This window comes from Heterodontus francisci, chromosome 40 (assembly GCF_036365525.1).
Source record: "Heterodontus francisci isolate sHetFra1 chromosome 40, sHetFra1.hap1, whole genome shotgun sequence".
Classification (NCBI taxonomy): domain Eukaryota; kingdom Metazoa; phylum Chordata; class Chondrichthyes; order Heterodontiformes; family Heterodontidae; genus Heterodontus; species Heterodontus francisci.
The window spans coordinates 21859676-21885427 of record NC_090410.1 but is presented as its reverse complement, the minus strand read 5'-3'; the positions used below and the strand labels follow the sequence as shown (position 1 = coordinate 21885427).

Sequence of the window (25752 nt, the reverse complement as noted above, 5' to 3'; positions counted from 1 at the left end):
TCACTGAGCAAACAATCTGTTCAAACAGTGCACTGCAGCAAACAGTCTACAGAGTCTATTTAAAAAGAGTCTCTATGACCTACAGCAAACAGAACTGCAGTAACATCTCACAGTTAAAGAATGATTTCTCCAACAAATTGCCATCAGTGGAGGTTAGTTTCATAATAAAAAGTGCGCATGTAAAATCAATCCCAGTCACTTGCAGTGCGAGATTGGAGAGGGAATTAGCTCAATCCACTGAAGAAAGTGGAATTGCAGCGGAGAATCAGAGCCAGATGGAAATCAGGAGAAAAGTCTCACAGAGGCAGGGACCCGCCTTAAAGACTGGGCTGAATCACTATTCAAGGATAGCCCAAGGAGGACACTGTACAACCAAGGGAATAGCTAACAATCTTTAACCAGGAAGTGATTCTCCATCATCTCAGCCTTGACTGCGACCCTCACCAAAGCAGCAATAACTCCCAGCTCCTGAATCAACGCAAGAAAAAACATTTTTGTATTACCCGAAGATGTATCTTTTTACTCATTATCTAGAGGGAAGTACAGTAGGCAGCACAATAGGGAGTTGGAACCATGAAGGAGATCCAGAACAGGGCACAGGGTGAGATGAAACTTGACAGCTTATGCATTCACATTTTAGACAACTAATAAAATATCCCCTGCTGGGTGTCAGCAGTGAGGTATAGACAAGGGGTTAAGGGATTTGGTGAGACGATGGGTAGGAAGGACTGAGAGAGAAATGGGGAGCAGGTGGGATTGAGGGATATGGGAAGGAGGTGGGTAGGTGGGATTGAGGGATATGGGGAGAAGGTGGGTAGGTGGGATTGAGGGATATGGGGAGAAGATGGGATTGAGGGATATGGGGAGAAATTGGGATTGAGGGATATGGGGAGAAACTGGGATTGAGGGATATCGGAGCAGGTGGGATGGAGGGATATGGGGAGAAGTTGCGATTGAGGGATATGGGAGAAGGTGGGATTGAAGGATATGGGAAGAAGATGGGATTGAGGTATATGGGGAGAAATTGGGATTGAGGGATATGGGAAGAAATTGGGATTGAGGGATATGGGAAGAAGATGGGATTGAGGGATATGGGGAGAAGGTGGGATTGAGGGATATGGGGAGAAGGTGAGTAGGTGTGATTGAGGGATTTGGGGAGAAGATGGGATTGAGGGATATGGGAAAAAGATGGGATTGAGGGATATGGGAAAAAGATGGGATTGAGGGATATGGGGAAAAGATGGGATTGAGGGATATGGGAGAAGGTGGGATTGAGGGATATGGGGAGAAGGTGGGATTGAGGGATATGGGGAGAAGATGGGTAGGTGGGATTGAGGTATACGGGGAGAAACTGGGATTGAGGGATATGGGGAGAAGGTGGGATTGAGGGATATGGGGAGAAGATGGGATTGAGGGATATGGGAGAAGGTGGGTAGATGGGATTGAGGGATATAGGGAGAAGCTGGGATTGAGGGATATGGGGAGAAGGTGGGGTCAAGGGATATGGGGAGGTGAGGTTGAGGGATATGGGGAGAAGGTGAGGTTGAGGGATATGGGGAGAAGGTGGGTAGGTGGGATTGAGGGATATGGGGAGAAGGTGGGGTTGAGCGATATGGGGAGAAGGTGGGGTTGAGGGATATGGAGTGAAGGTGGGTAGGTGGGATTGAGGGATTTGCTGAGTGGGCTCGCCAGGCTGAATGGGCTTTTCCTCTTTCTAAACATTCTGTTTCCTGATTAGCACATATACAAGAACACTCACAACCCTCCCAAGAACTGATTGAGACAAGTTCACAAAACAGTCCATCTCACCTGGGCTGGGAAGGTTAACCGGGACAGGGTCACTCCACGGGCCATCTCCGGCTCTTGTGTAGGCAGCCACACACACGGTCAGGTTGGTGACGGGCAGGACAACATCGAGAATGGTGCTCTCTTTCATCCCATTGTCCACGATCACCTACAAAAGAAGGAAAAACACTCTGCCTAGTCAATCTTTGGGCTCCTCACCTCCCCGAGCGGCCAGTTATCAGTTAGGACAACCGCAGGGCGCGGACGGGTTTGGATCCAGCTCTCAGGCATATCTCCCTCTGGTACAATGGATGAACGGAAGGAATGTCGGGATTTGTTCCCGTTACTGACAGACATCGCAAAAGGACTCGGAGCACAAGTGAATCCTCAGTTAACCTGAATACAATTAACGCCAATTGATAATAAAATTAACATCTATTTCCCTATAATTGTGCAACATTTTCCAGAAGTCTGAAGGAAGATATTGGGTATACGACACGGGAATTGGGGGGAATGGTGTAGGAGAGCTGTCCAAAATCTCAATGAGCAACACTCCTGACATCATTTTTATTTCCCACATCTATGGCTGTTCCAGCAAGATTAGCAAATGAGATTAGATTTTGCTTGAATGAGGGGGTTATTTTGGACTGTCGGCTAATGGGCCCACTGAGAATTCCAATGAGAATTCCTGAACTCATTTCTTCAAATGTTTTTGAAAACATCTCCTAGAGTAATAGGAGCTCATAAATGTCATAAAATGCCTTTTGTTTTCTCTATCTGAAGAGCTCTCTCCTCACTGTTCTGCCAATTTTATTTCCCGAATCGGAACCAACAATCTTTTATACTTTCTTTTTCTCCTTGTCAGTTTTCTGTCTTCCCATTCGTCTGCCAACCACACCAGCCCCACTTCTAACCCACCGCTATTGGGTTCCACAGGTGACGTTCAGCCTCCTGCAAAATCTGTACTAACACTCCAGGGCAATACTGAGAGATGCTGCACTGTCAGAGGTTCCATCTTTTGAATGAGATGTTAAACAAGGCCCTGTCTGCCCTCTCAGGGAGATGTAAAATAGCCCATGGGCACTATATTGAAGAAAAAAAAGTTATTCCCGATGCCCTGGTCAATATTTATCCCTCAACCAACATCACTAAAACACATGATCTGATCATTATCAGATTGCTGTTTGTGGGAGCTTGCTGTGTGCAAACTGGGTTTGGCGTTTCCTATATTACAACAGTGACTAGACTTCGGAAAATTGGCTGTAAAATGCATTGGGACGTCTTGAGATCATGAACAGTGCTATATAAACTCAAGTCTGGTGAGTCCAGACACTAAACTTGTGGGGGAGTCCAGAACCAGGGGTCATCGTCTAAGGATACGGGGCAAACCTTTCAGGACTGAGATGAGGAGAAGTTTCTTCACCCAGAGAGTGGTGAGCCTGTGGAATTCTCTACCACAGAAAGCAGTTGAGGCCAAAACATCGTATGTTTTCAAGAAGGAGTTAGATATAGCTAATGGAGCTAAAGGGATCAAAGGATATGGTGGGGGGAGGGGGGGAGGGGGGAAAGCAGGAACAGGTTACTGAGTTGGATGATCAGCCATGATCATAATGAATGGCGGAGCAGGCTCGAAGGGCCGAATGGCCTACTCCTGCTCCTACAGGTTGTAGTTTCTTAATTTATAAACAGCCCAGATGAGGAAGATTATAGAAGAAAGAAAGACTTAGAAACATAGAAAATAGGAGCAGGAGACCATCGAGATGGCAAATAAGAGAGAAGCTGATGGAAGTCAAAATCGGGGCGTTTTACCAAGTTACTCGGATTTCAAAGACTGTAGATGATGGAAGGACTTATGGAAGATTTGTGGTGTTGAGCAAGATGAGAATGTGGAGTGAGGCTTGATTTGATTGGAGTGATGATGCAGAGAAAAGGAAGAGTGTGTTGGACTACTTATCGGGCATGAAGTAGAGCAGGATAAACTAAATTGTACTTCCAGTGGGGGGGGGGGGGGAGTTGGGAAGAGGCAGGGCTGTGTGCGCGTGTCAACAGAATTACTAAATATGAAAGCCATTCACCTTAGTATAGTCTTGGTCCTGATAAGCCACTTTGTATCCCTGCAGGACCCCATTAAGCCCTGTGGATGGTTTCTCCCACTTGAAGAGCAGAGTACTGCCGTTGTAATGGAAGGTTATGTTGCTTGGGGCCGTGTCTGGCTCTGAAATAGAAAAACAAAATAAAGCATTGGACAGGCGTTATTCCTTACAACTATAGATAGGCTAGCCAATTACAACGGACAATAAACACCCTGTGCAAAGCCATCTTGTACCCTCACAAAGTAAAGAATATTCAAGAATTATAACTGCAGGATATCATGGAAACACCACTGCCAATTGGCTGGGTGTGCTGTAGCTCAGTGGGTCGTACTCATCTTTAACTCAGAAGGTGATGAGTTCATGTCCTACTGCCAAGGCTTAACTGTTTTATTCATTCATGAGTGTGGGCATCACAGGCCAGGCCAGCATTTATTGTCCCTCCCTAATTGCCCTTGAGAAGGTGGCGGTGAGCTGCCTTCCTGAACCGCTGCAGTCCATGTGGGGTAGGTACACCCACAGTGCTGTTAGGGAGGGAGCTCCAGGATTTTGACCCAGTGACAGTGAAGGAACGGCGATATAGTTCCAAGTCAGGATGGTGTGTGGCTTGGAGGTGAACTTGCAGGTGGTGGTGTTCCCATGCATCTGCTGCCCTTGCCCTTCTAAATGGAAGAGGTCACGTATTTGGAAGGTGCTGTTGAAGTAGCCTCGGCAAGTTGCTGCATTGCATCTTGTAGATGGTACACACTGCTGCCACTGTGCGTTGGTGGTGAAGGGAGTGAATGTTGAAGGTGGTGGATGGGGTGCTGATCAAGCAGACTGCTTTGTGCTGGATGGTGTCGAGCTTCCTGAGTGTTTTTGGAGCTGCACTCATCAGTTAGGTGGAGAACATTCCATCAGACACCTGACTTGTGCAGTGTGGACAGGCTTTGGGAAGTCATAAGTGGAATGAGTTCTTTGTGTTGTCTTATACAACATAATGAGGTACGTGGATTCAAGTTCATTGAAGATCTCTAATAGGTTTAGTAACAGCTAAACTAGCATATACAATATAGAGCAAACTATATACAGAACCTTTGTCTAGGCCGTTACATTTGCAGAGTGACTTTGGCTTCTAATCACATGACTACATCCTGGTACTTAGTTCATTAGCATACTGTGATCTTAAAGGGATGTCACTCTCCAAGCGATCATACAAGGTGAGTTACTCACTGCAGAATTCCCAGCCTCTGGCCTGCTCTTGTAGCCACAGTATTTATATAACTACAAAACCTAGGCAGCCAATTTGTGCACAGCACGCTCCCACAAACAGCAACGTAATAATGACCAGATAACCTGTTTTGTGATGCTGGTGGAGGAATAAATATTCTCCAGGACACCAGAGGTAACTACCCTACTTGTTTTTAAAAACAGCACCATGGCATGTTTTACAACAAAAGTGAGAGGGCAGACAAGGCCTCGATTTAACAGCTTGATTGAAAGAGGGTGCCTCCAACAATGCACTCTCTCAGGACTGCACTGGAATATCAGCCTAGATTATGTGCTTCACTTCCTGGAGTGGGACCTGAACCCGGATGTTCTGATACAGATGTGAGAGTGCTACCTATTGAGTGGCACGATATATATCATCACAAGGCTAACAGCCTGAGGGCCAATGAGCTTCTTTAGTGATAGCTGTTTTGGTTTGGCTGTAGCAGAGACACTAGGGCATCTTCCAGCCTGACAGGCAGGCAGCAATTACTGCCACATCACGATCCCTGATTTGCTCTGCAGATGTTGCTATGGTAACAAGGCCGTTCTCCATCGATGAGCTGAAGTCCAGCTGAATCGAAAAATGCTTTCAACACAATTTCTTCTCCAATCGCTTCCACATGTTCCGGCTCATGGGAATAACTGCCCCTCCTCCACCCCCTTCCCCTCCCCCGACCTTTCTTTGGCTCCTCATACTGCCACATCAGAAAAGATTCTGTTTCCTGATGAAACAACTTGTCAACACTCCAAAAATAATAAAGCTTCACCTCATGGTGAGGAGACAAATATGGTGAGCTTCCTGATGGAGGTTAAACTCTGAAGTGGGTGCGATTTTTCTAACTTCAGCTCCTGGCATCGGGACGCCTCTTGCTGGCTGCTAATACCATGTGATCACAAATGCAGCACACATTGAAACAGAGAGGCAGGTAAATCACCGGCCAGTGCATCGTCAGATTGCTGACTCCAATTGGCTGTTTCCCTGGAAGAGCCATCACATGATCCCCGCTGCCAAATGCCCCGCTCCCACTCCCTTGCGATTGGTCACTTGACGCCTCCATCCTCGCAATGCTCTGCCTTGCCACGGCCAATTGGAAAGTGGGCAGACTCTTTGTTACCTGATTGGATGATGCTTGGCTGTCAATCAAACAGCCTTCTTTCTCATCTCCAATAGTTCTAGAACTAATGAACAAAAGTGATCAAAGAAACATTTTTAGAAAACCACAATTTATTTTAATGTTCCATTGATTTCTTTTTTAATTCTTTCAGGGGATATGGACATAGCTGGCAAAGCCAACATTTGCAGCCCATCTCTAATTGTCCTTGACCTGCCATTTCAGAGGGCAGTTAAGAGTCAATCACATTTGTGAGTCTGGAGTCACATGTAGGCCAGACCAAGTATGGACAGCAGATTTCCTTCCATAAAGGGCGTTAATGAACCAGCTGGGTTTTTATGACAACCGATAGTTTCATGGCACCAATACTGAGTTTAGCTTTCAATTCCAGATAGTTTTTAAATTAATTAATTGAATTTAAATCCACCAGCTGCCCTGGTGGGATTTGTACGCGTGTCCCCAGGACATTAGCTTGGTCCTCTGGAGTGCTAGTCCAGGGACAATACCCCGACACCACCATCTCCACAGGTGTTATTGGAAGCAGTCTCCTGGAGATTAGGGTTTAATTTCTGGAAACTCGATTGAGCTAATGTTACAGAAAAAGGAAGGGAGGGGGAGGAATTTCTGAACTGTGTTCGGAACTTCCTTGACCAAGATCCAAGTAGGAAAGAGGCATTGCTGGATCTGGTGGGAAAAAAGTTGGGTAAGAGTGATCATCGTATCATAAGGTTTAGATTAATAATAGAGAAGAGCAAGGAACAATCTAAAGTAGAATTTCTAAATTGGAAGAGGGCGCACTTCAATGGGATGAGAGGGCATCTAGCCAGAGTTAAATGGAATCAAAGACTGACAGAGAAAACTGTAATAGAAACAATGGGTGATCTTTAAGGGGGAGATGTTTCAGGTACAGGCTAGGTACATACCAACAAGGGCGAAAGGTAAGGGAACCAAATCCAGGGCTCCTTGGACGATGGGGGAGATAGAGAATATGATGGAACACAAAAAGAGGGTGTAAGATGCACGTCAGGTGAATTCTTCACGCATAAACCACGCCAAATACAATAAGTTGAGAGGGGAAGTGAAGAGGAAAATAGGACTGGCAAAGAGAGAATATGAGAATAGAATAGCTGTTAACATAAAAGGGAACCCAAAAATCTTCAACTGGCATGTAAATAGTAAGCGGGTAGTGAGATGTTGAGTGGGGCCGATTAGGGACAAAGAAGATGATGTATGCTTAGAGGCACATGGAAAGACTGGAATACTTAATAAGTATTTTGTGTTGGTGTTTACTAAGGAAGAGTATGCTGACAAAATATTGGTAGAAGCGGAGATGGTAGAGGTCATGGTGGGATGAAAATTAATAGGCAGGTGTACTGGAAAGACTGGCTATGCTTAGAGTGCATCAGCTAGTTGATCCGGATGGTTTGCATCCCAGTTTGCTAAAGGAAGTGGGGGTGGAGATAGTGGAAGGGCTTGCCATAATCTTCCAAACTTCCCCAGATACGAGGGAGGTGCCAGAGGATTGGAGAGTGGCAAATATGACACCCTTATTCAAGAAAGGGTGTAAGGGCATTCCTAGTAACTACAGGCTGGTTCGTATAACATCAGTGGTAGGTAAGGTAATCAGGGGAAAAATTAACAGGTACTTGGAGAGGTTTGAGTTAATTAAGGAGAGCCAGCACAGATTTGTAAAAGGTAGATGGTGCTTGACTAATCTATTTAAATGTTTTGACAAAGTAACAGAAAAGGTTGACGAAGGGAATGCAATGGATGTTGGCTGTATAGATTTTAAGAAAGCTTTTGACAAAGTAACACATAAAAGGCTGGTTAACAAAATTGAAGCTCATAGAACAGGAGGGTCAGTGTCAGCTTGGATAAAAAATTGGCTTAAGGATAGAAAACATGAGTTGTGGTAAATGGTTGTTTTTCAGACTGGAGGATGGTAGACAGTGGTGTTTCCCAGTGCTAGGACCACTGCTTTTATTAATATATATATATAAATGACTTAGATATTGGAAGACAGAGTCAAATTTCAAAATTTGCCAATGATACCAAACTTGGAGGTGTGGAAAACAGTGAGGATGATACCAATCGACTGCAACAGGACATGGGATAGGCTAACAGAATGGGCAGACAGGTGGCAGATGGAATTTAATGCAGAGAAGTGTGAGATGATGCATTTTGGCAGAAGGGACAGAGTGAGGAAATACAGACTTAATGGTACAGTTCTACAGAGTGGGAAGGATTACAGGGAGAAGGTGAGGGAATGGCATTAGTTGAATTGCTCAGAGAGCCAGTGCAGACATGATGGGCTGAATGGCCTCTGCCTTGCCACGGACAATTGGAAAGTGGGCAGACTCTTAGGTACCCAAGTGGATGATGCTTGACTGTCAATCAAACAGCCTTCTTTCTCATCATGCCCTAATTGTGAGATGCTGACTTCGCCCTTCTCCCTTATTGGGCAGTCAGTGTAGCCACAGGTCTCCTTTGGCAAGCATCTCAGATGTACCAGGGTGCATGGTTAAGCTGGGCGTTAGGCACAGAATCCAAACAGAAAGGAGGCACAGACTGAATGCATTGAGGTGAGTCTTTATTGAGTTCACTCCGAGAGGCCATCACAGTGGCTGTAAGTGGGTAAGCATGAGACTGTCCCTTGCCTCCTTGGCACGTCGCTCAGTGTTCTGGCCTCTGGTGCAATGGGTTCAACATCCAGTGCTGCCTGTTCATCACCCTCCTCTCTGTCCTCCTCATCAGTTGAGGACTAGCAATCAATCATGTCCTCTTCACACAATGCCTCCCCCATCAACAACAGATCACCATGATACGTGAGACCCTCGCTGGGGCATACTGCAGGGCTCCACCACATCGATCCAGGCACCAGAATCTCCTCTTCAGCAGCCCAATGGCCTGCTCACTGGTCGCTCGGGTGGAGCTGTGGCAACTGTTGTACCTCTCCTCTGCTGCAGTGCGAGGTTTCCTCACAGGCGTTGAGTAGCCATGTCTTCAATGGATAGCCCTTGTCCCCAGAATTCCAACCCTGAAGGCGCGCAGGAGGCTGGAAAAGCTGTAGGACCTGGGACTGGCAAAGTATGTAGGTGTCGTGGCTGCTTCCCGGGAACACCTGAAAGATCTGCTTTTGGTGGTCGCAGACCAGTTGGACTTTGATGGAATGGAGGGCCTTCCTGTTGATGAAGGCAGTTGGCTGGTCCGTGGGAGCCTTGATGGCCACATGTGTACAGTCGATGACCCCTTGTGCCTGGGGGAATCCAGCGATGGCCCTCTCAGCCTGACTGTCAGGGTTGGTCTGGTAGCGCACATAGTCACCAGCCCTCTTGAACAGGGCATTGGTCACCACCTAAATGCAGTGGTGGACTGTTGCCTGGGAGATGTCACACATGTCCCTGGTAGATCCCTGGAAAGATCCAAATGTGTAAAAGTTAAATGCCACGGTGATCTTTAGGGTCACAGACATAGGGTGACCACCAAATCCCATCGGTAGAAACTAGTCCTATAGCATGGCACATACATTGGTGACAGCCTCCTTGGAGACCTCCAGTCTGCGCTGACAATGCCGCTCGGACACTGGGAGGTAGCAGATTCGAGTCTGGTACACTCTCTGGCGCAGGTTGGCCCTTCTTGGCATGGCCGGTTGCTGCTGCTCTCGTGGAGCTTCATGGGCAGGGGCAGCTGCCTCCTGGCCCTCCCTCCGTTGGAGGCACTGCATCACACTATGGGGGTCCAAAAAGACAGGATGTATGAGACCCATGCCAGGTGATCAGTAGCCGTCCAGAGCGCTGTCCTTGCAGAGACGAAGTTGCCTTGGCATCTGTGCCTTTGCTTCTCCACTCAGCTTACATGCTAATGGCCCTCACTGCCCACCCTTGCTGACAGCCAACCATCTCACCCGATAGTACGGCTACCCGGCACTGCCATCCGAGGCCTCACCTCAGTGCTGCCACCTTTCAACGTCTGGGATCTGAAGGTATGTGAGCACTGCCCGCCATCCATTTAATTCCAAGCCCCCCCTTTGAATCGTTACCAATTGCATGCAAATGTATTCTAATTGTCTGTTCAACAATTTAAATTACACTCTCATTGCATCGGGGCAGCGGCACCAACTTAGTGTTTTCCCGCCACTAACTAAATCCGGAACCAACATCACAATGTCGGATTTCCGGGCGGACAAGTCCGAGGCTATTCTCCGGCAACCCATTCCTCCATTCCTGTTCCAAGCTGCCTCACTAAATCCAGCCCATCTTAGGCCTGGCTCTGCATTGAAGAAGTCACCTGACATGCATCATGCACCCTCTGTTTTTGTTCCACCATATTGAGTTAACAAGACCTTTGCGACAGGTCCCAGCGTTCTGTCGACAGAGCCTCTATGTCCCAATCACTGCTATTCAGACGCCAGCTTCAGCCTGGTTAAAATGAACATCAACCAGATAATCCAACGTTTGGTTTTTGCCTGCAGTTTTCCTCTCCCTCTCCAATCGCCGGACATCATGGAATCTCACAATGCAGGAGGAGGCCGCTCGAGCTCTCCTGCTTATGCCAGCTCGATCAAAGTGCTGTCCAGCATTGTGAGCTTTTAAATCTCAGATAGGTTTACTCTGTAAGTGTGCTCTGGTGAGTTTCTTGTCGGGGTTCCCCTTGAGCGACATTCATTCAAACAGGATAGAACTGTTACTTGGGAAACATACCAGAGGGAGGAAAAAAATTCCCGTAATGAATTATTCTTTATCAAGTGTGGTTACACGACGAAGCTCACTACCACAGGGAGTGATTGAGGTGAATAGCAGATACCTTTAAAGAAAAGCTGGATAAACACATGAGGGAGAAAGGAATCGAAGGATAAGCTGATGGGATGGGATGAAGCGTGTGGGAGGAGGGTCGTGTGGAGGATAAACAGACGCATCGACCAGTTGGGCCGAATGGGCTGTTTCTGTGCTGTCGACAAATGTAGCTCTATGGAGAAGCTGTAGGTGTATAGTAGCTGGCTCAATGGAGCCAGAACACGTTCGATCCCTGGTCTATCTTGTGTTGACTAGCCTCAGCCAGGGAAGAGGTTACCGCAGGCAACCCTGGGCCAGAGGAAACAATTAGTAAGGGATGGCGCTCCCGACAACCGGTCTGCTGGGAAGGTGTGAATATGGATTAAAAACAAGAAATGCTGGAACCACTCAGCAGGTCTGGCAGCATCTGTGGAAAGAGAAGCAGTGTTAACGTTTCGGGTCAGTGACCCCTCATCCGATGAAGGGTCACTGACCCGAAACGTTAACTCTGCTTCTCTTTCCACAGATGCTGCCAGACCTGCTGAGTGGTTCCAGCATTTCTTGTTTTTATTTCAGATTTCCAGCATCCGCAGTATTTTGCTTTTATTTTAGTGTGAATATGGATGCCAGGTGATGGCCTTCATGGCTGAACAGCCCACTCATACTCTGGGTTCTACATCTATCACTTGAGAAATATACCAGAGGGTGGTACTGTGTTAATCTGAGTTGCTCTTTTCAGGAGAGCGGAAAAAAAAATCCTGCAATGAATTACTCTTTATTTTCTGAGACTGGCATTCAGATCAAGTGTGGTTAAAAGAATGGAAAATAAAATAAAAGAGTTGGGAATGAAACGTGGCAACCTCTCAACATTGGTAATGTCGTCATTCCCTCAGAAACAGGAGACCATTCCATAAATGTGGTCGCAACTGTTTGCACTGCTACTTGCTAATGACCGCACACACCCACTCTCCCACTCCTCCACCATACCGCCCTCTAACCCATTCTCCCTCTAACCCATTCTCCCACCACCCGATTCTCCCCACCCCACTCTCCCCCTCATTTTCCTTCCCCTTTAGTAAGTTACAGACTTGTGGGAAGCTGGCTTGCACAAATAAAACCCCAATAGAAAGAGGAAACTGTGCGGCCTTTATTTGTTTAATGTTGGCTTGAGTGTATTTCATTCCCATCCTGTGGGCCCCCGCTGTCCTATGAGCTAGTCCATCACTGGCATACCACGTCCAGGGTGGCCCCCATGGGTGATCTGCTGACAACCACCTCATGGCACGCATCATCCCAGCCAGTCTGAAAACAACAAGTTCTTTCTGCTTAACGGGAGAGAGGTCTGAACTGGAGAATGGAACATTTTTACCACTTTTTGTACTCGTTGCCAACAGCAAGTAGTCCCAGCTTTACACTACAGCTGAGAGAGCACAAGTTAGGAATCCACACTCCCATCGTGGGTCTTCACCGACCGGGTTTGCCTACGGGACGTTTGAGCCTGACCAGCGGGCGGCACAGTGGCGCAGTGGTTAGCACCGCAGCCTCACAGCTCCAGCGACCCGGGTTCAATTCTGGGTACTGCCTGTGTGGAGTTTGCAAGTTCTCCCTGTGTCTACGTGGGTTTTCGCCAGGTGCTCCGGTTTCCTCCCACAGCCAAAGACTTGCAGGTTTGATTGGTAAATTGGCCATTATAAATTGCCCCTAGTATGGGTAGGTGGTAGGGGAATATAGGGATAGGTGGGGATTAGGTAGGAATATGGGATTAGTGTAGGATTAGTATAAATGGGTGGTTGATGGTCAGCACAGACTCGGTCTGTTTCAGTGCTGTATCTCTTTAAAAAAAAGGTCCTGTCACCTCCACAACCTATTCCCTGACCTATCCTTCCAATCAGCAAAGCTTCACGCCAGGAGTGAGAATGCATTAAGTTGTCGAGCAAAGCTCCCTTCACCTGTCCTCCAACAACATAGTTTAATACTAACCTGAGAGTCCACTCTCCACAGCCAATGGTCCATGGCAGAAGACAATCTTTAATTCAGTGCCACTTACCTCCCATAAACACACGTGCACTAGAACCAGAGGTGAACTTCATCTCCTTCAGTGGGCAGTGAGGGGGAAACTTCACCCATTGGTTGCCCTGGATGCAAGCTCAGGTTCTTGAGTTCAAGGTGGTGTAATAACCCAGCATGGTGATCAACAACTAAAAGCTCCATGTGGTTTGGAGGCATGAAAGGCGGGCATTAGTCACTGGAAATCTAAGGGCTTGCCTTAAAGCCCAGGCTCGCCAAACAATTAAAAATCTGACAAGTAATAATTCCTTCAAACGCCAGGGCAGAGCTTCTAAGTACTTCAGTGGCAAATGGCATTGCCAGCTTCCGTATATGGCATTGCCAGTCCAAGATGATGGAGATGTTGCTTTTTCTGGAACCCACTTTGAGGGAAATAATCACTTGACTATTTTCAGAAAATTTGCCTTTTAAAGGTAACCCCCCCATCCCCTCCACCACCGACGCGAGAGGACACAGTCATTGTTAGCTTGTGAATTGTACAGAATACATCATATGAGCTTTGCCCTTATTTTAACAGCAGCCTAACACCCACAGGAATATCAGATGCAGAAAGGGACAAAAGCGGGGCGGAGAGACTCTTACCAGCTCTGGCCCATAAGCAACTCCCTGCCCTCCCACATTGCACAATTCAATCGGCTGAGACAGACGTGGGCAATTTCGGGGCTTTAGATCGGAGCCTTAAACATGAGCAATGGCCACGAGGGTGAGGAACGGGGCGACTGCTGCTGGCTGTCTGTCTGTAACCGAGCAAGAGTCAGGAGAATTAGCGGCAGGATGAGCGGGGCTTGGCGGGGGGAGGGGGATTAGCGGTGTGGTGGAAGACGGCCATTCACTCCATTGGCTCTATGCTGGCTCTTTGAAAAAGCTGTCTATTTAGTCTCTCTACCCCACTCCTTCCCCAGACCTCTGCAAATTTCTCCTGTTCAAATATTGATCCAATTCTCATTGTACTGAATCTGCTTCCACCGCCAGTTCAGACAGCGCGTTCCAGCCCATAACATTTCACTGCGTTTGAAAAAAAGTCCTGATCTCCCCACAGAACTTCTACCAGTTATCTTAAATCTGTGTCCTCTGGTTACTGACCCTCCTGCCGGTGGAAACAACTAGTTACTCCATCAAAGCCCCTCATAATTCTGAACCTCTCTATTAAATCTCCCCTCAGCCTACTCTGCTCAAAGGAGAACAATTCTAGTTTCTTTAGTCTGTCCTTGTCCCATTCTGGGAAGTCTCTTCTGCACCCTCTCCAAGGCCTTAACATCATAAAAGCTTACAGGACAGAAGGAGGCCATTCGGCCCTTTGTGCCTGTACTGGTTTTTTTGTAAGAGCAGTTGTGCTTCATATCACACATGCCGTGTTTTGCTCGTAACCCTATTAGATTCAAATCCTCCAGTACCTGTCCAACACCCTTTTAAAATTATTTAGGAACATAGGAGTAGGAGTAAGCCATTCAGCCCATCGAGCCTGCCCTGCCATTCAATATGATCATGGCTGATCATCCACTTCAATGCCTTTTTCCCACACTATCCTCATATCCCCGTATGTCAGTGGTATTTAAAAATCTGTCAATCTCTGCTTTAAACATATTCAATGACTGAGCTTCCACAGCCCTCTGGGGTAGAGAATTCCAAAGATTCACAACCCTCTGAGTCATGAACTTTCTCCTCATCTCTGTCCTAATTGGCTTCCTCCTTATTTTGAAATTGTGTCCCCTGGTTCTGGACTCCCCAACCAGGGGAAACATCTTAGCTGCATCTACCCTGTCTATCCTTTAAGTATTTTGGAGGCTTCAATGAGATCACCTCTCATTCTTTGAAACCCTAGAGAATACAGGCCCAGTTTCCCCAATCTCTCTTCATAGGACAGTCCCGCCATCCGGGGAACAAGTCTGGTGAATCTTCGTTGCAGTCCCTCTATGGCAATAATATCCTTCCTACGGTAAGGGGACCAAAACTGCACACATTACTCCAGGTGCGGTTTAACCAAGCTTCTGTACAATTATAGCAAGACTTCACTACTCCTGTACTCAAATCCTCTTGCGATAAAGGCTAACATACCATTAGCCTTCCTAATTGCTTGCTGCATCTGCATGTTAGCTTTCTGTGACTTATTGACAAGGACACCCAGGTCCCTTTGTACATCTACATTTTCTAATCTCTTCCCATTTAAGAAATACTCTGCACATCTATTCCTCCTACCAAAGTGGATAATCTCACATTTTCTCCACATCATATTCCATCTGCCACATTCTTGCCCACTCACTAAGTCTGTACAAATCCCCTTGAAGCCACTTTGCATCTTCCTCTCAACACACATTCCCACCTAGTTTTGTCATCCGTGAACTTGGAACTACTACATTTGGTCCCCACATCCAAATCATTGATACATATTGTGAACAGTCGGGGCCCAAGCACTGATCCCTGCGGTTCCCCACTAGTCACAGCCTGACAATGCAAGAATGACCCATTTATTCCTACTCTCTGCTTTCTGCCTGTTCGCCAATCCTTAATCCATGCCAGTACATTATCCCCTATCCCATGCGCTTTAATATTGCTCACCAACCTCCTGTGGGGGACTTTATCAAAAGCCTTTTGAAAATCCATATATACCACGTCCACCTTTATTAATTCTATTAGTAACATCCTCAAAAAACTCCAACAGGTTCAATAAACATGATTTCCCATTCATAAATCCATGTTGACTATGCCCAATCAGATCAATATTATCCAAGTGTCCATTTATCACATCCTTTAGAATGGATTCAAGCATATTCCCAACTACTGATGTAAGGCTAACAGGACTGTAATTCCCTGTTTTCTCTCTCCCTCCCTTCTTAAATAGTGAGGTGACATTTGCTACCTTCCAATCTGCAGGAACTGCTCCAGAATCTATAGAATTTTGGAAGATGATCACCAATGCATCCATTATCTCCATAACTACCTCTTTCAACACTCTGGGATGTAGAATATCAGGTCCTGGGGATTTATCAACCTTCAACCCCATTAATGTCTCCAATACAACCTTCTTACTAATACTAATTTCCTTCAATGCCTCATTCCAACTAATCCCTTGGATCTCTAATTCTGGGAGATGTCTTGTATCTTCCTCAGTGAAGACAGACATAAATTAATCATTTAGCTTCTCTGCCATTTCTCTATTCCCCGTTATAAATTCTCCTGACTCTGCCTGTAATGGACTTATCCAATTTATGGAATCAGCCTTCATCATGCAGAGACAAACAATGATTTCAAAAGGAAATTGGATGGGCACTTGAAGGAAATAAACTTGCAGGGCCACGGGGGTCGAGCAGGGCAATGGGACTGACTGGATTGTTCCACGGAGAGCCTGTATGGACCTGATGGGCCGAATGGACTCCTTCTCTGCCATAAATGACTCTACGACTCCATGTTTTCAAGATCAAGGGTTCTAGATGTGAAAACATTTCCCCTCGATATCTTTTGCCAATGATTTTGAATCTATGATCTCCAGTTATTGACCCACTCGCCAGAGGGAACAGTATCTATTCTTTCAAAACCTCTCATCATCTTGAAAACCTTTATTAGCTCACTCCTTATATCCTTCTATGTTCCCAGTCCTAAGGTTTCCAACCTCTCCTCATAATCGAAGTTCTTCACCACTGGTAACGTCCTGGTGAACCTCCTCTGTCCCCTTTCTCAGGCCTTGACATCTTTCCAGAATTGTCCACAATACTCCAGTTGAGGCCTAACCAATGATTTATAAACTTATAATAAGATCTCTTTGCATTTATATTGTATACCTCTACCAGCAGAAACCCGCAAAATATTTGTGATGAAATTAGTATCTATATTGAAACAGTACTTCTTTAAATCCCAGCCCATGCCATTCCAACCTTCTGATGTCATTCCTCTCATGCCATCCCATCCCATTCCGTTCATCCCCTCATATCATCCCCATCCCATCCCATTCCCCCATCCCACCCCTTCTTCCTGTAGCATCCCCATCCCCCATTCCATCCCTCCCATGCCCCCCCCCACAATATCATTCCCCCCACCTCCAGCCTGGGCTAACTTTGTTATTGGGCTCCCCTTACCTTCCACTTCTTTTTCTCCACCAACCTCCACCATAACCCCGCCGTCACCACCACCAACCGTTGGGAGCCATACGCGCATCACATGCTCCAGACCCTCGCGCACCCCATGTGCCTCCGTGTGCGCCAGGCTCCACCCACCAAATCAACCCACCGAACAATCGGAACAGTGCGGGCAGACAAAAACTGTATTGTTACTATTGATTTACAAACCCAACTAACCCATATGCTCTTTTAAATTACCGTCTCAACCTCTCCTGTCTCCTCAAAGGACGATTTGTGCACAAGGACACCAATGCTCATCTCCACTTTTCAAAATTGTGCCATTTATTGGGAAGGGATTTTTAATATAGTCGTAGAAATGGCCTTCTAGCTTGGGACTACTCTGCTACAACTCATGTGTGTGTGCATAATAACGTTTTGACATGTCTGTGATCTAGGTGAATATACAGCACTCCTACTCAAAGTTATGACGGAATAAAGACCCCAGACTGGAATGGCGATAAGGAAATGGTCTAGGATCTCAGGCTGATTTGGCTGGACTGAAGCATTGCCTTATCAGGGATTGAATGAACATTGGGTGCTTCAGAGCAGGACAAGCTGCCAAGCCAAACACTTCATACCTTTAGCATTTGGCAATCACAATGCATCCTAGCAGGGCTCCATGTAAATAGGACAAAATTAAATATTGAAGCATAATCCCATCTCTGACTCTCAGCTGAGCCTCCTCCTCCTCTCTTATAAGGATACTGTAAGAAGCGACTTTGGCCACAGTCTCACAAGACAGGTTGAAAGGAATATTGAGATTGGGATTCAACCCAGCAACATATAGCAGTTTAAACTGGCGCCTCCAATGTGGGCTCTCACCCAACAATAATTCAAATCCCAGACATAGAATTCTGCTTACTGAAACACTTCCTGTTACTCTCATTATATTAAATTCCTGAAGGTTTAACACTTAGCTTTGTTAACATCACGCTTGTTTCACTGGAAAGCTTGTGTTCCATTACCAGTACTGGCAGCAGCAAGAAACCTGATCTAAACACCTTTCGCTTTTCCATCTGGCTTCATTAATGTCAGGCACTCCTGTTTCATTGGCAATCTTGGGGTCCATTACCAGCAGTGGCACTAACAAAAGCACCACCCTCTCCTCAACTGATGAATGTTGTACCCATTACCCAAAATCTACTCCAGGGCACGGAGTGGGTCAAAGGGGTTCCTCGCTGTGAAGCGTAAGCCATTCAATTGAGACCCTGTCTGTCTGCTCAGGTGCATGAAAAAAGATCCTACGGCACTGCAGACTCACAGTTCCAGCGAGCTGGGTTTGGTTCTGGGTACTGCCTGTGTGGAGTTTGCAAGTTCTCCCTGTGACTGCGTGGGTTTCCACCGGGTGCTCCTGTTTCCTCCCATAGCCAAAGACTTGCAGGTTGATAGGTAAATTGGCCATTGTAAAGTGCCCCTAGTATAGGTAGGTGGTAGGAGAATTGAGGGAAGGTGGGGAAGTGGTAGGGGACATAAGATTAATGTAGGATTAGTATAAATGGGTGGTTGATGGTCGGCACAGACTCGGTGGGCCGAAGGGCCTGTTTCAGTGCTGTGTCTCTCTATGGTGTGAGGTGAGAGTCATCAAGGAAGCATTTGATCAAGTGTGGCATCAAGAATCCCTCATAAAATTGAAGCCAATGGGAATCAAGGGCAAAAATTCTCCACTGGTTGGAGCCAAGCGTGACACAAAAGAAGATGGTTGGGGTTGTTGGAGGCCAAACATCTCAGCCCCAGGACATCACTGCAGGGATTCCTCAGGGTATTGTCCTAGGCTCAACCATTTCAGCTGCTTCATCAATGACTTCCCTCCATCATAAGGTCAGGATTGGAGACATTTGCTGATGATTCCACAGCATTCAGCACCATTCACGACTCCTCAGATACTGAAGCAATCATGTCTATATGCAACAAGACCTGGAGAACATCCAGGCTTGGGCTGATACATGGCAAGTAACATTCATGCCAGGCAATGACCATCTCCAACAAGAGAGAATCTAACCAACTGCCCTTGATGTTCAACAGCATTACCATCGCCCACCATCAACAACCTGGGGGTTACCATCGACCTGAATTGGTCCAGCCATATAAATACTATGGCTACAAGAGCAGGTCAGAGGCTGGGAGCTCCGTAAGTAGCTCAAGCCCTGAGTCCCCAAAGCCTGTCCACCATCTACAAGGCACAAGTCAGGAGTGTGATGGAATACTCTCCACTTGCCTGGATGGTTGCAGTTCCAACAACAGTCAAGAAACTCAACACCATCCAGAACAAAGTAGCCCGTTTGATCGGCACCCCATCCACCACCTTACGCATTCACTCCCTCCACCACTGACACACAATATGTACCATCCACAAGATACAATGCAGCAACTCATCAAACCTCCTTCAACAGTACCTTCCAAACCTATGACCTCTACCACTTAGAAGGACAAGGACGACAGATGCATGGGAACTCAACCACCTACAAGTTCCCCTCCAAGTCACACACCATCCTGACTTGGAACTATATCGCCGTTCCTTCACTGTCGCTGGGTCAAGATCCTGGAACTCCCTTCCTGACAGCACTGTGGGTGTACCTACCCCACATGGACTGCAGCGGTTCAAGAAGGCAGCTCACCACCACCTTCTCACAGGCAATTAGGGAAGGCCAGTGGCAATGCTCAAATTCCATGAAAGAATAAAAAAATACTATTCACAGGAGAGTGGGGGGTTCTCTCAGTGTCCTAGCAAACATTCCGGCCAATCCCACAAACACATTGATCAGTCATTATATCATTTTCTGTTTGTGGGGTCTTGTTAAGCGCAAATTGTCCACCGCATTTGACTGCAAAAAAATGAGTGACTACACTTCAAAGTAATTCATTGAAAATGAAGCTCTTTAGCAACATATGGGCTGGGATTTTATTTTGGTGGCAAGGGTCTCGGCTGAGATTCCTGTGTTGCCTCTTCTCCGGAACGCCCGTCGAGTCTAGTGCTAATCAGGCATTTAAGTGGACAGCGGCGGACCTTCCACAGGATCAAGGACCCCGTTGCCAGGAATCCCGCCCTTGGAGAGCTCCTGGCCAATCAGAGACTGGCAGCTGCAGTGCCACCACCTCCACGGTGGTTGTTACTGGAGGAGCACCTACCAGAGGCTGAGGAGCATCGCTGGAAGCAGGCCACAGGTAGGTCAGGGCAGGAGAGGTCTCACGGGGTGGGGATCACGGGAGTGGAGGGTGGTCAGCAGCAAGGGGAGGGGTGTGGCTCTCACCGTCTCCCGTCACCTCCCCACCCCCCCACCCCCCCCGCCCCACCGGTGCTGGGCCTTTCAACAAGGGACCCCGCACAACCACTACCACCCACCCCCTCGCGGAACCAAGAAGCAGCCCACACGGTTTTTCGTGCCGTGCTTCCTGTGAAGTGACAGAGCCGTCCGCTGCATGGCTAATTGCAGTTGCGGCAGGAGGAGGCCTTTAATTGGGGGTTAATTACCCAGTTAAGGGCCTCAATTGGCGGCGGGGAGGGAAAGTCTTCACAGGCCTTCCCGCCCTGGACTAAATCCCACCCGACTTTCTTCTCTCCCCACCTCCAAACCCAACGCGCAGGTGAACATAAGATTCCCCCAAAGCCTACAAAAATGAACCCTTGTTTTTTCTTTTGATTCCCGAGGGGACTCTCATGGCGTATGAAGATGAAGATGAAAAACAAGAAGCTTGACAATGCTGCACTCCCTCAGTACTGCAATGGGAATGTCAGCCTGGATTATATGCACAAGTCCTGGAGTAAGGCTGTGAACCTACAACATTCTGACTCAGAGGTGAGAATGCTACCCACTCATCTAAGCTGGCATTAGAAGAGGGATAGACAACTGAAGACAGAAGAATGGAGGGAAGGTCACGACAGGCCAATTCTTTCATGTCTCCTACACTGGATGATGAGAAGAGGAATGAATGGAGCACACCCGCTGGTTTCTAGATTGCACTCTACAGGGCAATTAGGGAAACTAACGAGATCATGTAATCAAAAGCTGGCCATCTATTTCATTGGCATGCCTCGCATTCAAATCACCAGCACTGTCCAGTCAGGAGACCATCACTTAGAAACCCAATCAATGGCATTGATTCGTTGCTCAGAGCCTTTCAATTGAGATCATCAAATGCCATAAGGCACTCATCTCCAATCTAATTAGGTGTGTTGTGACGTTAAACATTGAGAGCTTGGCTGATCAACAAGCTGTTTGTGGCCAAGGCCAGTGACATCACAGCTACTGGGTGCTTGAAGACAGTGTTGTCCAATAGAAATCACAGACTAGTGACAAATATGGCGATGACAACACCACTTATTTTTATTTAGAGATACACCACTGAAACAGGCCCTTCGGCCCACCAAGTCTGTGCCGACCAACAACCACCCATTTATACTAACCCTACAGTAATCCCATATCCCCTACCTACACTAGGGACAATTTACAATAGCCAATTTACCTATCAACCTGCAAGTCTTTGGCTGTGGGAGGAAATCAGAGCACCCAGCGAAAACCTACATGGTCACAGGGAGAACTTGCCAACTCCACACAGGCAGTACCCAGAATCGAACCCGGGTCCCTGGAGCTGTGAGGCTGCGGTGCTAACCACTGCGCCACTGTGCCTTCATTTACATGAATTAATTATAGTGGGAAACTCTCACAAACAATTAAGTGAATGTATTTCACAAGTACAAACATCTACCACCATTCAGTGCCCAAGTAAATAGAGTACTCAATGATCAAAAAAAAAGACACTACTTTTCGTCTTATCATTTTACCAACAAATGCACAAAAATGCAAAGACCATGTAAGTGTGAGTATTGAGATCAATTACGTAGAGTCTATTATTTTTGATTTACTAAGCGCATTCTGCAATTCTGAAATTTGTTCAGGAGACCTTCCTTGACCAGTATGTTTTCGGTCTAACTAGGAAGGAGGTATTGCTGGATCTGGTGTTGGGGAATGAGGTGGGTCAAGTGGACCAGATGTCTGTAAGGGAATACTTGGGTAAGCATGGTCATTGTATCATAAGGTTTAGATTAGTAATGGAGAAGAGCAAGGAACAATCTAAAGTAGAACTTCTAAATTGGAATAGGGTGAACTTCAATGGGATGAGAGGGGATCTAGCCAGTGAAATGGAACGAAAGACTGACAGAGAAAACTGTAACGGAACAATGGGTGATCTTTAAGGAGGAGATGTTTCAGGTACAGGCTAGATACATTCCAACAAGGGAAAAAGGTAAGGGAACCAAATCCACAGCTCCTCGGATGACGGGGCAGATAGAGAATACAATGAAACAAAAAGGAGTGTGTATGATGCTAAGTGAATTCTTCACGTGTGAACCAAATACAATAAGTTGAGAGGGGAAGTGAAGAGGAAAATAAGACTGAGAAAGAGAGAATATGAGAATAGAATGGCGGTCAACATAAAAGGGAATGCAAGAATCTTGTACTGGCATGTAAATAGTAAGTGGGTAGTAAGAGATAGGTGAGGCCTATTAGGGACAAAAGGGGTGATATATGCTTAGAGGCACAGGGCAAAGATAGAATACTTAGTGAGTACTTTGTGTTGGTGTTTATTAAGGAAGAGGGTTCTGGCAAAAAATATCAGTAGAAGCAGCAATGGTAGGGGTAATGGACGGGGTGAAACTTGATAGGACGGATGTACTGGAAAGGCTTGCTCTGCTTAAGAATGGATAGGTTGCCTGGTCCGGATGGCTGGAATCCGAGGTTGCCAGGAGAGATTGGATGGAAATAGCAAAAGGGCTTGCCATAATCTTCCAACCTTCCCTGGATATGGGGGGAGGAGCCAGAGGAGTGGAAAGTGGCAAATGTGATACCCCTGTCAAAGAGTGTGTAAGAACTACAGGTCAGTCAGTTTAACATCTGTGGCGGGTAAGGTTTTGGAAACAATAGTCAGGGAAAAAAATAATAAGCACTTGGAGAGATTTGAGTGAATTAAGGAGAGCCAGCGCGGATTTGTAAAAGGCAGATTGTACTTGACTAATTTAGTTGAATTTTTGATGAAGCGATAGAGAAGATTGATGAAGGGAATACGGCGGATCTCATCTATTTGGGTTCTAAGAAAGCATTTGACAAAGTAACACATAAAAGATTTGTTAACAAAATTGAGGCTCATGAAATAGGAGGGTCTGTGTCAGCTTGGATAAAAAAATTGGCTTAATGTCAGGAAATACTAAGTTGTGGTAAATGGTTGATTTTCAGAGTGGAGGATTGGAGACAGTGAGGTTCCCCAAGGTTCAGTGCTGGGACCACTGCATTTTTGATATTTATAAATGACTTGGGTATTGGAATACAGAGCAAAATTTCAAAATTTGCCAGTGATACCAAACTCAGAAGTGTGGCAAACAGTGAGGATCATACCAATTGACTATAACAGGACATAGATAGGCTAGCGGAATGGGCAGACAAGTGGCAGATGGAATTTAATACAAAGAACTATGAGGTGATGCGTTTTGGCAGAAGGGACAGGGAGAAGCAATATATACTTAACACCACAGTTCTAAAGAGTGTGCAGGAACAGAGGGACCTGGGGTTCATGTGCATAGATGTGTGAGGGTCCTTGAGAGGGCACAGAGGAGATTTACCAGAATGGTCCCGGGATGAGGGGTTTTAGCTACAAGTTTAGGTTGGAGAATCTGGGGTTGCTCTCTTTGCAGCAAAGGACATTGAGGGAAGATTTGATAGCAGTGTACAAGATTGGTTAACAAAAATCTATCAATCTCAGATTTAAAATTAACAATTGACTTAGCATCAATTGCCATTTGTGGAAGACGGTTCCGAACTTGGACCATCCTTTGTGTGTAGAAGTGCTTTCCAACTTCACTCCCACATCGGAGTTCCGAAGAAGGGTCACTGACCCGAAACGTTAACTCTGCTTCTCTTTCCACAGATGCTGCCAGACCTGCTGAGTGATTCCAGCATTTCTTGTTTTTGTTTCACTCCCACAACGTTTGACTCTAACTTTTAGACTATGCCTCCTACTTCTAGACTCCCCAACCAATGGAAATAGTTTTTCTCAATCTACTCAATCAGTTCCCCTGAATATCTGCTTCCAAATTCCCAATTGGCCATATGTGGCTAGTGGCTAAAATATTGGACAACACCGGTTTAAGAGCCGCTGAGCGATGGATGGGGAGGGGCTCCAGCTTCACTTTTGCACAAATATTAATTTCACATTGTTGTCTGTTGAGCTGAGAAGTCCCATTGTTGGCAACCCTCAGCCAATCAAAACCATTCCCTGGAGAGCTAGCATGCCACAAAAGACTTGCATTGTTCCTGTGCCTAAGCATGTCCCAAAGTCATTTACTGCCAATAAAGTACTTGCTTTCAAGTGAAGTCAGTGCTGTATTATAGGAAATGTGACAGCCAATTTGTGCACAGCAAGCTTTCACAACAGGAATGCACAGGTAATCTGCTTTTACATGTTGGTTCAAGGATAAATATAATATGTATATAAAAATATTCAAAATAGGAGCATGAGATCTTTTCTATCCCCCTGAGAGGGAAAATGGGACCTCAGTTTAACATCTCATCTAAAAGATAGCACCTCTGACAATGTAGCTCGCCTTACATAATGCACTGAGAGTGTCAACCTTAGCCAAGGAGTCCCTGGAGTGGGACTTGAACCCATGATCTTCTAATTTGGTGACATAAGGGCAACTCAATGAGCCACACAATTGACTCAGAGCACAAGAAACCATGGTGCCATTGAGCCCATTCCTTCCCCAGACCAAGCACAGCCCCCTCCGACCTGGACTCATATGGGCATACGAACATATGAATTAGGAGCAGGAGTAGGCCACTGTGCCCCTCGAGCCTGATTCACCATTCAACAAGATTATGGCTGATCTGATTGTAACCTCAACTCCGCATTCCCGCCTACCCCCAATACTCTGCTTCCACTGCCTTTTGAGAAGGAAAGTTCCAAAGATTCACAACCCTCTCAGAGAAAAAATTTCTCCTCATCCAATACTTAAATGGGCGACCCCTTATTGTTAAACAGTGACCCCCAGTACTAGATTCTCCCACAAGAGGAAACATCCTCTCCACATCCGCCCTGTCAGGACCCCTCAGGATCTTAGATGTTTCAATTAAGTGGTCGCTTACTCTCCTAAACTCCAAAGGATACAAGCCTAGCCTGTCCAATCTTTCCTCATCAGACAACACCCCCCACCCCCCCATTCCAGGTATTAGTCCAGTAAACCTTCTCTGAACTGCTTCCAACACATTTACATCCTTCCTTAAACAAGGAGATCAGTACTGTACACAGTACTCCAGACATGGTCTCAGCAATGCCCTGTATAGCTGACTCTGCCCGAGAGTCAGTGGTGCCTCCACCCTCACCTCCTTCAAAGGTTTCCGCTGTCACCCAGCTGCTCCATGGCGAGGTGCCAATCCCGGTGCTGCAGGCCACCCGGATCCGATACTGTGAGTATGGCGCCAGTCCTCTGATCACATGACTGAATGGAGGAACAGAGATATCCTCCAAATAGATCTCTTGGTTGAGGTTATCCTTGGACTGCTCAGCCTGAAAGAAA

The 25752-nt window shown here is 46.5% G+C and overlaps 1 protein-coding gene across 1 annotated transcript in view; it reads right to left on the bottom strand.

Annotated features, from left to right (window-relative positions):
* The window catches only part of LOC137353144 (tyrosine-protein kinase receptor UFO), a 268260-nt gene that overhangs the window by 151919 nt on the left and 90589 nt on the right, over positions 1-25752 (bottom strand). The window contains exons 7-9 of the mRNA XM_068019190.1: positions 25559-25742; positions 3861-4000; positions 1810-1954 (exon numbers count right to left, since the gene is read on the bottom strand). Of these exons, the coding sequence (XP_067875291.1) occupies positions 1810-1954; positions 3861-4000; positions 25559-25742 (469 nt within the window). The remainder of the gene's footprint in view (positions 1-1809; positions 1955-3860; positions 4001-25558; positions 25743-25752) is intronic.